The 14,209-nt window shown below is 43.5% G+C and overlaps 1 protein-coding gene across 1 annotated transcript in view; it reads right to left on the bottom strand.

Moving 5' to 3' along the window:
- Positions 1-1,985: 1,985 nt before the first annotated feature.
- Positions 1,986-14,209, bottom strand: part of SYN2 (synapsin II) — a 160,825-nt gene continuing 148,601 nt past the window's right edge. The window contains exons 11-13 of the mRNA XM_056501290.1: positions 9,445-9,505; positions 5,385-5,646; positions 1,986-3,020 (exon numbers count right to left, since the gene is read on the bottom strand). Of these exons, the coding sequence (XP_056357265.1) occupies positions 2,885-3,020; positions 5,385-5,646; positions 9,445-9,505 (459 nt within the window). The 3' untranslated portion in view covers positions 1,986-2,884. The remainder of the gene's footprint in view (positions 3,021-5,384; positions 5,647-9,444; positions 9,506-14,209) is intronic.

Below are 14,209 nucleotides of genomic sequence, written 5' to 3'. Positions count from 1 at the left end.
ATGTGCTCATTGAGCCAGCCCTGGCTCCCACAAGGGGCTTTGTTTTCATGAGGCAGGAAGTATGCAAAGTACACACAGTGTTTACAGAGCACCTCAGTAGTACTTTGGCTAATTTTTACTGGAGAGTTAGTGGTTGTTTCAAAGCTGGGTTAGTCACTTCGACCATAATTACAATCTCTTGAAATCTGCTTCAGCATTCTGAATTGGCTTCAGGCCTAATGGTCAGTCTCAAGACTAAACTTGATTAATAGCTCTTATTGTAGCTTTATTTATCTTGTAGCTTTCTTGCAGCTTTCCCCTGATTTTTAAGTGAAAGATGACTAAAGATGGAGCACTGTGCACGCCTGGAAATGTGCAAGTGGAAAGCAGAGGCGAGCCAGATTCCCACTGCAGCATCCCATGGGACAGCTGGGTGCTCACACCAGAGACAAAGCAGACAATGGCAGCTGGAGCAGCCCTGCACAGGCACTCCTGTGCTTTCCCCAGAGTGTGCTCTGGGGTGTGCTGCAGATGGAGGTGCCTGGGGCTGGAGCAGGGAGGGAGGGAGCGTGCAGCAGCCTGTGAGTGCCAGCGCGCCCTGCGCCCTGCGTGGGAGGAAGCACCAGCCACCTCCGATTGCATCATCCCCTGCCTGCTCCTCCTGGGGTTTTTTCCCCCCTTTCTTTCTTTTTTGTCTCCCAGATGGTAAAACAAAGGCTGTAGTGAAACCCGTTTTCTCCCAGGAAGAGGTGGGAGGGAATTTTTTATGTGAGCAAGAAACTTTGCCTCGAGTGGAAATCTGGGGCCTGGACTAATGAAGTACCTGTAATTCATATTGTACTAAATATTGCTGAAACCAGGCATGTACTAATCATGAACTGTGCCAAACTATGCATAATTACTGTGCTTTCTCTGTGGCAGTAATTAATTTGCGTTAGCAACTTTGATTAATCTTTCTAATCTAAAAGTAAAGTGCTTCTCAGACATGAAAGGCTCTCCAAGTGCTCAGGGTTGTTGTTGCAGCCTCGTGGAGGGTGTTTCGATCCAGTGGGGGGCAGGAAGGGGACAAAGCTTAAAAAAATCAAAGTCTAGCTGATATTTAGGGGCTAATAACTAATAAAGAGAGTTAGAGCATTCTGTTTGGCCAGGAATTCATCAGTTGAGCTACAGGCTTCTGTCCAGAGTGCCTTCCTGCTGAAAGAAAAGAGAATTGTCAGTCAGAGAGCTCCTCCAGGGCTGTTCTGGAGATGAGGGGCTGGGATTCCATCTCACAGAGGGCACTGGGTCAACACTGCAGAGCAAACTCACCCAGAAATTGGTCCTGGTCTTAACCCAAGGCAGGGTGCTCAGCTCTGCTCCCAGCCCAGCCCCAGTGTGTCCCAGTGCCACACGGGCCAGCTGTGCTTCTGGGGCACCTGGAGCTGCCCCCTTTCCAGGAAAAGCCTGTGCTGGGATCCCTGCCCAGCCCCCAGGTGTGAGCTCAGCTCTGACCCCCCTGCACATCGAAGGTTCCACAGCTCACTGCCAGCCCCCAGCAATCCACGGCTGCTGACAGGACCTGGGCCATCAAAAGCTGCTTGTGCCTCACCCAGGCTCCAGAAGCTGCCACATCTCCAGGAGCCAAAATTATTGAGGCTAACAGAGGTGTCCCTGCAAACCCACGACAAATCCAAGTGGGTTTTTAAGTGACCACGGTGTTGCTCCTTCTGTCCCCCAGCCATGTTAATATTAGTAAGTTATTTATTTTCTTGTATGTAATCCATCATAAGAGTTTGAGAATGACATGAATATCGTTTGGAAATGGGTAATCTAGAGATTGCTAACAAGCTTCAGTTTGGTTCAGATAACTTCTGTTAAAATCTGCTGCTACTGCTCAAAGTCTGGGATCAATTCTGTTTGCACAAGTTGGAGAAATATTTTTAAAACACACAAGTCGATAGAAAATGTAAATGCAGTTCCTACAATTTATAGGAGGGGTTTTTTATAATGCTGATTCAACAAAGGAATTCATCGTGATAGTTTATTTTCTTACATCTGTAGTTTGTGTCCAAATATTTTACAATCATAAAGCTACTCTCTTGATATCAGTCAAAATAGACAATATATATTGATGTTGAAACAAGCTTTGTAGAAGACATTTTTTTTAAATCAGGCATGGGACTTTACATTTATTAGGAGGTGTTCACAAAAATAAGGGTAACATCATGCATATCCTTTGCAACTAAACCCAGTTATGGTTACAGTTTGGAAATAAATTCTTTAAATAGACATATGGAGATACAGTAGTACATATACACTCTATTTATGACATTTAGTGTACTGATAACTCCCAGCAATACATCAGAAGTCCACAACCAGCTGATGGAAGGGTTGGCTAAGGAGGAAGAAACTGCTTCAATTTCTCACATTATTTACGTGGCTTGACAAGAGTGTCGGTGTGAATGGCCTCCTGAACCTGGGAGGCAAGAACAAGTCAAGACTATATTCTGCAGTACAAAACACTTACACACGAACTGCACATGCATTGCAATGCACTGGAAATGGGCACAGCCAGGAGGCACCCAGCCCTCAGTGCTTTATCAACACAATTCTACAAAGGGCTCTCAAATAGGGTTAGATACTTCAGTCACAGTAAGGCCACAAAATTACAATGGATAAGGACCTCAGAATCAGACATTCTGTGGGAGCAATGGAACCCTTCCTTCTTTTCCAGACGTTTTCAGGTGTTCCTGGATGGGATCTCCCCCACCAAAAGTCCTCCTGCTGTTCGTTAGTGTTTCTGTAGGTTTAACATATTGCTTGGTACAACAGTGAGCACAGTAGAGAAGGGAGCTGGCACGGGGAGAACAAAACCTATGGGACATTCAGGGCGGTGTCAGACTCTAGCAGGTGGACACGAAGCTGGCTAGTCAGAAAACAGGCTGGCAAAGGATTTCCTCAGGTTCCTGATGGTCTCAGCCTTGGCCTCGTCCTCGTTCACGGACGACCTGAAGAAGGAGGACTCTGTGAAGCTGAAGGCGTTGGTCAGGGACTGCGACTTGCTGCAAGACACAAGCACAGCGAGTTCTGCATGGTCACCCTGTGCCCCCTGGCAGCACCTGGGGCTGAGAAGGGGGAAATTGTCCCTGAGGCTGGATAAAAATGACCACCAGCAATAGTGGAGTGCCACACCATCGCTTACCCCTGACTCAAAGCTGTTACTTGAGGGTAATGCTTCTTTCAAGGAACACACCAGTGTTTTGTTTTCTTTCTGCAGATGCGAATTGGATGATGCCAATTAAAGCCTTGAGGAAAATGTGGGCCTGGCTACTGAATCCAATTCACAACCCAACGGGGATGATTAATAATTGTGTTTTGGGGAGGCTGCAAACAGTTCTGCACAGAGAATAAATGGATATTTTAAGAGTTTGAATCCTAAATTGCAACGTGCTCTCCCTCTGTCTACATGCATTGAACATTAGATCCTTAACAGAGACTTAAAGACATTTTATATCTTTGAAAAAATACCTCAGATCAGATATATTTTTTTCTTTTCTATAGGCAGTGCCTGGCAGTGCTGCTCCATTCCTAGTGCTATCATGTAACTCCTGTGTAAGTTCCCACAAGCATCAAAAACATTACAAGGAAAGCAAGAAGGAAAACAGCTAAAATTTGAAACTTTAACTCGTGACTTGTCAGATAAAATAACATCTAAAAAATAGGCCTGAATTGAAACAGAACACACTAATGAGTTATCAGCTTCTTACAAAGACATCCCTACATCAGTAAAATGAGTTACCTGATTTCATTTTTATCTCAGTACAATGGATTTCAGTTTTGGCTCCAGTAAAACTGAAGCACTTTCCTTATTCAGATTGTCTCAGACTGCTCATGGTTTGCAGCTCCTCTCCTTCTAAACTAATAATGTACAGCAAACAGTGCTGCAGGCGTTTTAGGTTTTTCATAAATTATAGTTGTGCTAATGAGAATAGACTGATAAATGTTTGTTTGTACTCACTGAAAGAGGGAGGGTGGGAAGCAGCACTTGACTTGATTAGTAACACAATAAGTAGCCTAATTAAATATTTATTCACAGATTAATAACATGTACATACAGGTTAGGCAACAGCATGTGGGTGAATACAAAGCATACACATGCAAATAGAGTTAATCCTACAGGCAGGAGATCTGAGCCTTGGTGTGCACCTAAAACTGCTTCTGAAAGGTAGAAAGCTGCTCTTATTATGGATTGTGTCTCAAAAACTTCCATTTCTCCTTTGTTTTTTTATTTTAAAGACAGACTCTTCCATTTGAAGAAGAGAAAAATGAATCTAGATGGGAACAAAAGCTTAAAGGAGAAAGCTGGGAAGCAGCATGTGGCAGAGTTCTCCTCTAACTGTTCATAGCTGCTTTTCTTCAAAGTCAGAAGTTAGGTTTCAAACCATAAACTGATTTCCATCTTGCTTTAAAAAATCCACCTCTCTAGTCTATAGCATCTTAAATGATGGATGAATCAATTTGAGGTTTATGATTATAAAACAGAATAAAGAAATGCAGGGAGGCAAGGGAAACACTGTCCTCTTTGACAATATTGTCACCCAGCGTGTCTTTGGCACTGAGCTGGGCTCAGGGGAGCACCCAGGGTTGTTTCCCACCGGTGTTAGCACAGGAGTGGGTGGAACAAGGGGATCTGTGTTCCTTGGAGGAAACAAAGCCTCCATGCAGCTCTTTGTACATACCAGGCTAAGGAGATGTGTCTGAGGTTCTCCTGGCAATGGCTGTGTCAGGGCTGCTGTGCTGGAAAACTGCAAACCTCTGCTGATGCCTCCCTGAGGCTCCTGCTGGCTGAGGGGGATTTTTCCACGTTCCTTACTGGGTGCAGGTAAACCAGTGAGGAACCTTCCAGAAGTGGGACACCACTTTTTTTTTTTTAAATTTTAGTTTTGTGCAGCCTTCTTTGGGCAGTGCCAGTGCACAACCAAAGGCAGCGTAAAGAGCCAATTTGGCAGCCACTGTCCAGCGTTACCCAGCCTGGACCGTGCCTTTGGAAACGGGATCTGCTGTCTCAGTGACTGCAAGGTTAAAAGTTGAAGGAGATAAGACTTCCTCTTGGAGAGCAGCACACCCAGCCCGTGAGTCAGTGGCACCAAAAGGAGGAAACAAAGACAAGAAAGGCGATGCTTTTCCAGACCTGGCTGGGGCAGCAATTGCGCAAGGGGCGGATGAAATTTTGATAGAACTAACGCTGGCGGCTCACTCCACTCCATCACCAGGGATTGACCTTTCTGAGCTATCCAACCTCATTTTAAACTTGGGCACAGCACATTCATTTCCCCCCTGCCTGCCAGACCACCCCCAACCCCAGTCCCACGAAACCTGTGCGGCGAGAAGAAGAAGAAGAAGAAGAAGGGATAAACGACTCTTACTTAAGCTGCGGATGCGACTGAGGCTTCTGCTGGGGCGCAGGCTGTGGCTCTGGCTGGGGCTGTGGCTGTGGCTCTGCTTCCTTTGATAACCTGGAGCTGGGAGGACCTTGGGCCTGGGGCCGTGGCTGCTGGGTGGTGGGTCCGGGCGGGCGCTGGGGCTGCGAGGCTGCGGGCTTCGCTGCCTGCCCCGCGGGGAACACGCGCTGGGGCTGCAATGCCTCCTGGCTTTGGGATTGCATTCCTTGGGGTTGCACTGGGCCCCCTAGGTTCAGCACAAGAAAAACTTCATCATGTTATCGTTGCAAAGAGGCCTTATTTTAGACTTCACACCCAACACTTTAAAATCATCCTCTGCAATGTGATTAACTCTACATCCGAGGCAAAAGTCTACTGGCACGTGCTTGCATGGAGGCAATAGCACTGGTCACGCTCATTAGGAGCTGGCTTGGAGCCCCCAAGAATCAGCCTTACAACTGCTAAATAGCACCCAATCTACCCCAGGCACCAGCTTCCAACCAAAGCCATGGAGTTACACCCAGAACAGTTTTGGCCCAATCAATAGGAGAGGCTGTGAGGTAACTGAACACAGCAGCAATATCTAATTCAGCAAGACATTCACCATTCTCTATTTGTGTAGTTATTGCAGTTTTCTTCCTCCAAAGTCTTAAAACCATTTCTGTAATATTCCTCTTAGATTCACTCTTACAGCAGTAAAACAATCTCATGCTGAAATTTTCTGGCTAGTTGAAAGTATTTTCATAACTTACTGAACCCCTTAGTGAGATATGTCAAGAACATTACAAGAAACACAAGAAAGTCACTACTAATTCTTTATCAGGAAGGCACTTTACTGACAAACCACTGTGTGAAGTGTGAAACTACAATGTGCAGGAGAGACTCAGGCTGTGAAATCCATGGCTGAAAGATGCTACAGCATCATCCAGTGGGGTCTGTTCTGCTTTCTGACTGAAATAATGCTGTGTCAGACACCAGGGCTTGCTGCTTCTATCTCAGCTCCCAGGCCTGACTGGGCTTTTCTGGACTGATGGGTGTCATAGCTGAATTTTAACCCTTGCATGCCAAAATGCACTCAGGACATCTGACTTTAGGGGAGAAAGGATGGGATGACATTCTGAGTGTTTGTTTGTATAATGCTTCACTCAGGATAAGAGCTGCTGTAAATATCACAGAGCACAACTGAGCCTGACTTCCTGGATATCTGGGAATTTTTAGTCTTGCACAGATATTTAGTGCAAGTAAAACACTTTATCTGCTCAGGTGTCTAAAAGCAAACCTTCACATCTAGATGTACAGTTGCAATATATTATTTTTTTTTTTTGTTTTTAAGTTGCTTTCATAGTTAACTTTCCCCTTGCTACATGAATTCCAGTGTGTGTGTGTGTGAGGACAGCACGTGCTAATGCCTCAGTGAGTTTTAGCACAGTTGTAGCAGTGTGTTGTGGTGCAGAAAGATAAATAGCACGTACTGAATGTTAAGGAATGTGCCTTCATTGTTTATTAATTTGAACCACTTTTGTAGGAAATATTTGAAGGTGATAACATGGTCTTGCAACATCTTAATAAGGAACCTTTTCTTATTAGTCTCCTTTCACTCAATATTGAAAACCAGAAAGGTTTCTTTCCCCCACTTGTACGTACAGGCTTGAATGCCAGAAACTTTACACTGAAGACAGATATAACTTTCTTTTATTGCACATTAAGCTGTACAAGAGATTTCACATAAAAGATATACTGCTGTCACATTTCCAGCGTTTGCTCACTTTCTTGCAGCTGGGTTGTACAAAAGGCAACAATCATGAAAGAAACTTTTACCAAAAATAACTCAACAGAACTGAACATTAAGCCTACACTGTAAAACATCTGTTCCCTGTTACCCACAATATTGCACCTAAGCATGCTGACATGCAGAGAGACATCTTGGCTTGTTTCTTGGCTGTGGGATGTAGGAATTGTGTGTGCCCCTGCGAATCCTTCCCAGGGAACAGGCTGGAATCCTGTCTGAGACACCCAGGCCTTCCACACACACACACACACACACACACACACACACACACACACACACACAGAGATGTCGTGTGAGAAGCACTTGTGAATACTGGCACTACTCCATGCAAAAAATACCAACTGCTTGAAAGGAAAATCAGCCATCAGATTCAGCTCTCCACCCCAGGGCAGTGTGGTTTGTTCTCTTTTAGGGTGTCTGGAGGAAAGGATTTGTGAACCTGATTTCTAGGTGGAATTTCCTTGATATGGAACAAAACAGCCAACGCCATCGTTGGAATGATCACTGACCCAGACAAATGCTGATCACTAAAGCAAAATATTCATGTAATTTACTGATAGGTAGTAAACAGTAGCACTTACCACAAACATTTAAATAGCTAATAATGCATACCTTAATTCTCATCTCACCAGCCAGCTCGTACAAATAAAAGAAACACTAAGAATGATGAGACTTACTGATAACTTTTTCCAGTGTTTGTAGGGAAAACAGACGTAGAACATCAGGCTGTTTTCCTTTTAAACATAATTGTTTGCACTAAACTAATGGCCACTACTCATCTTTGTACATATTCTAGATGAAAATTATAGTTTTGTGGCTCGCTTGCAACTCAGCTTTCTGGTATGCCAGCAGTGTGCAGCTCGTGATTCTAGGCTAGATTTCTCCCAACAGATTAACTGCCTGCCTGTGGAGCTCCCACAGCATGGCATTGGAAATAGCCTGTGTAAAAATCACAACGAATTTACCTACAGCAAATCTAGCAGTTGTCAGGCACCTCAAGTCCTTTTGCATGTTTGATGTCAGGCAGTTCTTAGAAACCCTATTTATATGTGGAAACACCGGGGCTGGATTTTCTCTACAGCTCTCTGGCTGCTTGTAGGTGTAAAATAGGAGACCTGAGTTGGTGAAGAAAACCACTGACATTTTTCTGTCTTGCATTTTCTAACCCAGAGTCCTCAGCTGTTTAAAGGTACCTTGGTCTGCTATCCCCTCACTTCTCAGTAGTTGCAATGAAATGAGCTCTTACAGGAAGTTTAACAGTCCTTGAGGTACTTCTCACCAAATTACCTGGGATTTAAATCTTAGGTAAGTATAAGATTTTTTGAAAGTATTTGCATTAGTTTTCATTAAAAATCTCCATAGATTACTAATCCAGAATGACAACAAAAGGTACTACTTAATTGAAATAGGATACATTAAATACTCACACTTTCACTGAGATATTGCACATAGGTGGCCCATTTACATAGCTTTGTAGCTAATAATTTAATGCAGAATTACTAAAAATATGAATACCAGTATGTAAAATAGAAGATATTTGAAATATTCCTTGGGAAGAACTGTATTTTATGGAGTCACCAAAATAGCAGACTTCCACTCGCATATAAGTAAAACTCAAGGGTTAATAAACTTTATAAAACTATAAATAAAAAGCCTCACTAGCAAATCCTAATCTAGACTTTTAAAAATATATCTGGATCACCTACCTATTGGTCATGCACACGCACAGAAAAATAAAGGCTATGAGTACAGTGTGCACACACTCACAGAGTAAGCAAAGGGACCTTGCACCTCGGGGGGGTGTACTGAACGATACCAAATACTCCAAAAATACTGTCTAACCATCCAGGATGTACAGTGGGCTCTAGAGAGGCACATTCTTTGTACACTGTTGACAGCAGCCCTGCAATCACAAGTTTTACAGAGGAAGGTTGGAAAGCATTACACGCACAGACAGGAACAAGGAAACAACCAGACGGGAGAGTTGACACTGCATAGAAAAAACACAGTCCAGGTCAGCACTGAAACAATGGCAAACTGAACAAAACTGGGATGCTTGCATTAAGATTGTTTGTTTCTTTGCTTTCAATTTGTTTTTTTTTTTTTTTAGTGTTTTTGTTGTGGTTTTTTTTTTTTTTTTTTTTCACTCTCCATTTTTGCTTTAACCCTCGCTTTTGGTCTCAGTTATCTAAGTAGCCTGGACTTGTTTTGGTCCTACTGCAACGCCATTACAGTCGAGAATGTACTGTAAACAACCTTGAGGTGGTGGTCGCTGAGGTGGGATTTTGTTTGGCTCTGGCTCCTTTAGTGATCCACTCTGGAAAATACATTTGAAAACAGAAGAGAAAAAAAAAATAAAATTAGAGTAGCTCGGCTCCAATTTTCCACTAATTTGTCTTTATTTTCATTAGAAAACTCTTTGTTGGTGGGGCTGAACATATATTTTAAATTTATTCCAGATACCATTTTTTTAAATTTAGTTGCTGCCTGACATGATATATGAATCCTGGGCTAGTCCAAGGCTGAGCTCCTATAAAAACTGTTTTCCCTTTGCAGCATGTGATCAGGATGCAGGGAGTGCCTTCCCAACCTTACCTCCATTTGGGGAAGGACTTTATCCTCAGTTCCCAGCACCAGGAACCATTTCTTTGTACCTCAGTGCTTCTGCTCTCTTTTTTAAATTTTTTTTTTTTTTTTTTTTTTTTTTTTTTTTTTTTTGTTTTTTTTTTTTGTTTAGGACAGACTGAATAGGAAATGGATTTCAACAGATACCTTTGTGTAATTTAAGAAATAATTTATTTTAAACTGTGTTCACTTGTATCCAGAAGCGTTTGCACAGCAGGAGTTTTGAGTTTTGCCAGTGATAGTTTCACTTTGATTTGCTGGCTGTAAGTGGGGAGGGTGGTGGGCTGCTCCAGCTTCACTGTTTTGCTAAGCAAAATGAAAGAAGAAAGCAAAAAACCACAGACAAATAATAAAAGTAATTGAAATGACTTCATGCCTCTCCATCTGACAGGTTATTAGAAACACATGTAATACTTCACTTTTCAAAACAGCAGGTTTATTTGGCAGCATCCTTTTCACATGGATACTTGTGAAAGGAAAAAGATGGGCCTGAACCAAAACCTTGGAGCAGAGCACCCTCTGGGAACAGGAGTACATGAATCCAAACTTTGTCTTAGGCCCATCTCTAATATTTTGAAATGTGAAAGATGTTAAATCATTGGATGTAATAAATTAGGATTTTTTTTAAGGATCCAGAAATCAAATTGCCATCTGTCAAGAGGAAAAAACTCAGAATTTATTAAAGAGCAAATGCAAAATCAATTAAACATGTTTCTTGCAGAGTTTACTGGGTTTTTTTTCTGATAGATTTGTATTTGATCTCACTCCTAGTGCTTTATTTACAGAATAAATCCTGCTCCCAGTGCTCTGAATTCCTGCCCAGCAATGCAGCAGTTGAGTTCCAAATGGCACAGCAACCCTCCAGTGCATGCAGCTGCTGCAAGTTGCTGTGTCTGCTTTAGCTGCAGAAAAAAAACTACACAGGGCTGCTCTGAAACTCTCATTATTCAGCATTACCAACCTGCAGGAGACCAAGGGAGGGGTAAAAATGATCCACACAAACTCTGCTCCTTGATTTACCTGACCCAGTTACACAGTTCCTGGTGAGCATCACTAAAGGGGTGAGGACATGTAGAAAAGAAGAACATTTTATAAGGAAAGACAAAGCTACTAAAAATGCCACAGTGCCTTAGGGAGGGTTGGAGACCTCTCTTTTTGTTTCCCTCCTTGCTCTGATTTTCAGAGCCTCGAGCAGGAGCTGCTGGGCTCCCCTGGGCAGTGCAGCACCTGGAGTGTTCGTGGTACCCACTGTGGATATCCTGCTCCCTGCACCACTGCATTTGCACCAGGAGCTCCCTGCAGACCAGGACAACTAGCCCAGAGGGGAAAGTGGAACAGCAGCCCTGCAGGAGCAGCTCCTGCCCTGTCCCAGAGCTGGGATGCTCCTGGGATGCTCCTGGGATGCTCCTGGGATGCTCCCGGGGCAGTGGGACCTGCACAGAGCTCTGGCAGGGAAACCACCAAGATTGGGCCTTCCACAACTCCAGGATTTCCTTCTGGACAATGTGACTTTGTTAGAAAGCACACACCATATTTTAGAATTGTAATTATGATTAGCACGTGCTGAGCTCCCTGCCCCTCCCAAGGGCCCCAGCCTGACCTGGGGCTCTGCAGTGGCTCAGGGTGGCCAGGGAGGACATGGCTGTTCTTTCTCCACTAAAACAAAAGCCTTGGTAGGTAAAACTGGTGTTTTATTTAGAAACACAGGCTAGCAGTTTAAGTTCACATCCACTTTAATGTTAGGACATCCTCAGAGCCCCTGCCTGCCCTGTGCCCCCAGACCTGCCACTGGCTCTTGCACTGCAGGGTCTCAGCTTTTATCACTTGACACAACACAGCCCTTACACTGTCTGCACATCTCTCATCTCACCAAGAAATGATTTTATCCTAAATGAAGCTTTCAATAAACATGGTAGGAGCTCACTAATCCTTCCCTCAGCTCCCCTGAGAGTTGAGAGCCTTTTCTCTTGAAGGTGTATTTGTGTATTTCCCTCTCTCCAGTCACTGACTGCAGCTGTCCTGATTTACCACCCACGCATCCTTTTTTTTTCTATTATTTTTTTTTTTCACCAGATATCACCTGGTGCTTCCAGGAACCTCACCCACACTCCAGGCCAATCACATGGGTATATTACCTTGGCTAATTAGCCAACCCACCCAGGCTGACCCAAAAAGTCTAATTAGCATTACATTCCTAATTGAGAAATCTTACTCATGGTTTTTCAATAGTAATCTAGCCCTTTTCAAGAGTCTTTCTTTCAGACAGTCAGAAACCTTGATACCTGATATTAAAGGCAGGCTTTGAACCAGCCTTGTTTGCTGCCCTGAGCCAAGACCTTTAATAAAATCCAGGCTCCTTCTAAAGCAGCAGCTGGCAAATGAACTGCAGGCTTCTTCTCACCTCTGCAAGGTGCTGCCAGAGCAGTTTGGTGGGAGCTCCTCTCTGAGCAGAGGTGCTGGACCAGACCTGCTCTGCAGATGGATTCACCCCTCTTGCTGATTTTCTGTTCTCCCAGCCCAGATGTTCACCCTCCTGCCACCTTTCTGCAGCACAAACATGTTTTCCTGTGCTGCAGCTCTGCTCTGCAAACGTGCTGGGGTCAAACACTGCAGGGATCAAGGGTTAAATGTAGGATTTTATCATGGAAATGGCCCTGCACAGGTCCTTGTTTGGATGCTCAGGGCTAAAAAGCAGGATCAGTGCTACAGGAGTGTGCTTGGGATGGTTTGGGATCACCTGAGTGAGAGGTGGTGGCTGATGGCAGGAGGAGCCCCTTGGGTTTTCATTTTGGGGAACACAGTTTTCACATCCCACCCAAATTCCCGAGGGGAAGGGGTTGCTGGTGTTGGCAGGAGCATTCTGTAGGGCTGCCTAAAGGGGCTGTCCTGCTCAAAGGGGTTTGCTGTTTATATAACTGCCCCAAAAAAGTCTTCAAGCTTCACTTGGAGAAACCTCCCAGCCACATGAATGCTGCAAATCCACTGCAGGGATTTCTCAGCTCTGGGTAGAACAAGTGAGAATTTGGCTGCATAATGACCTTCAGGAATATTGGCTAATTACAGCCAGAGCACAAACCCCACTACTTATCTAGAATATAAATGTCTCTGTGGCACTTCCTTCCTTCCCACACTTACCTGAAACTGTCTCCTTAGAGTTTTAGGGGTAGAACTGGCAGAAAAAGCTGTTTATTCTTCAAATAAAGTTGTATTAGAATTTGATCATGGCATTAATTCTTTTTCTACCTCGATATAAATGCAGATTGGACTCACAGACACTTGAATTTTGAACAGTCTGAAGAATGTTGAAATGGGTGGGAGCAAAAGCAGCAACTTGGCAGGGAAATAGCCCTTGGGCAAAAGAGATGCTAAACAGAGTCCCAGCAAAAATTGATTTTGATTTGGCTGAGGTTGAAGACTGTGAACTGGAGTTGGAGCACGTAGAGTTGTTTTTGGGTCTCGTTTGGTTTTCTTTGTAATGCAAGGACAGGAGCTTTTCATAGGTATTTCAATATTTGAGGGGAAAGCCATGTTTTTCAGGTCAAGGAGGAGAGGGATCAATTGAGAGCTGCCAAAATACGAGCTGAGTTAGAGCTCATAAAGGAACAGGAATAAATAGTAAAACACTTAAATAACAGGAGAACTAAGAAAAGGTGTGATTGCTAAGGAGAGGGGTCACTGAGAGGGTTTTAAAGGAGATTGAATAATAAATGGATGTTTGAAGTGTTATAGATTATGATAAGCACAGGAGCAAGGGCAAGATGGCAGGTGGGATAAAAGCTAAAAATGAGATGCAGGTAAAAATGAAACATTCCTCATCTCAGAAATGAAAACCAGCTAACTCATGAAATCCAGAATTCCATACCAGGTCTCTCTAAAAATTGGGAATGGCCAAGTAAAGCACCAATTAAAACTACATTGAGGGTAAGGAAGTGGCTGCTGAGGAACAAAGCAGTTATTGAACAAAAAATACTGGGAAGGACATGAGTGAGATGCAGAACTCAAGCAGATTATAAATTAATTCAGTTGGCACAAAAAAGTAGGTGTGTGCTACTAAAACCTGTAGATGATACAGAGCTGGAAGACTGTGGGGCCACAATATCCTAAAGAAAGAATGAATTTGATCAGTGGAGTTAAAAAAGAATAAAATAAGAAATTTTGGGCTGATGACACAAATCTATCACAAAGGCAGAGCTCACTCACTAACTGAAATCTAATGGGAAAGATTTGTGCAGTGAAAACCCCAAAATTTCATCACAACTCAGTGCAGCCTTTGGAAGAACCTATCTGCTTAGTTCAGTAAAATAAAAGGGTTTTATGAAGAGACACTGGGGTCAGAAACCAAGCCAAAGGACAATGCAAAGCAAGAGGAAACGAATAAACTGAATAAAACTGGGCT

Source organism: Oenanthe melanoleuca, chromosome 12 (genome assembly GCF_029582105.1).
Source record: "Oenanthe melanoleuca isolate GR-GAL-2019-014 chromosome 12, OMel1.0, whole genome shotgun sequence".
Taxonomy (NCBI): Eukaryota; Metazoa; Chordata; class Aves; order Passeriformes; family Muscicapidae; genus Oenanthe; species Oenanthe melanoleuca.
Note: the sequence above shows the minus strand (reverse complement) of the source record. Positions and strands in the feature narration are given on the sequence as shown.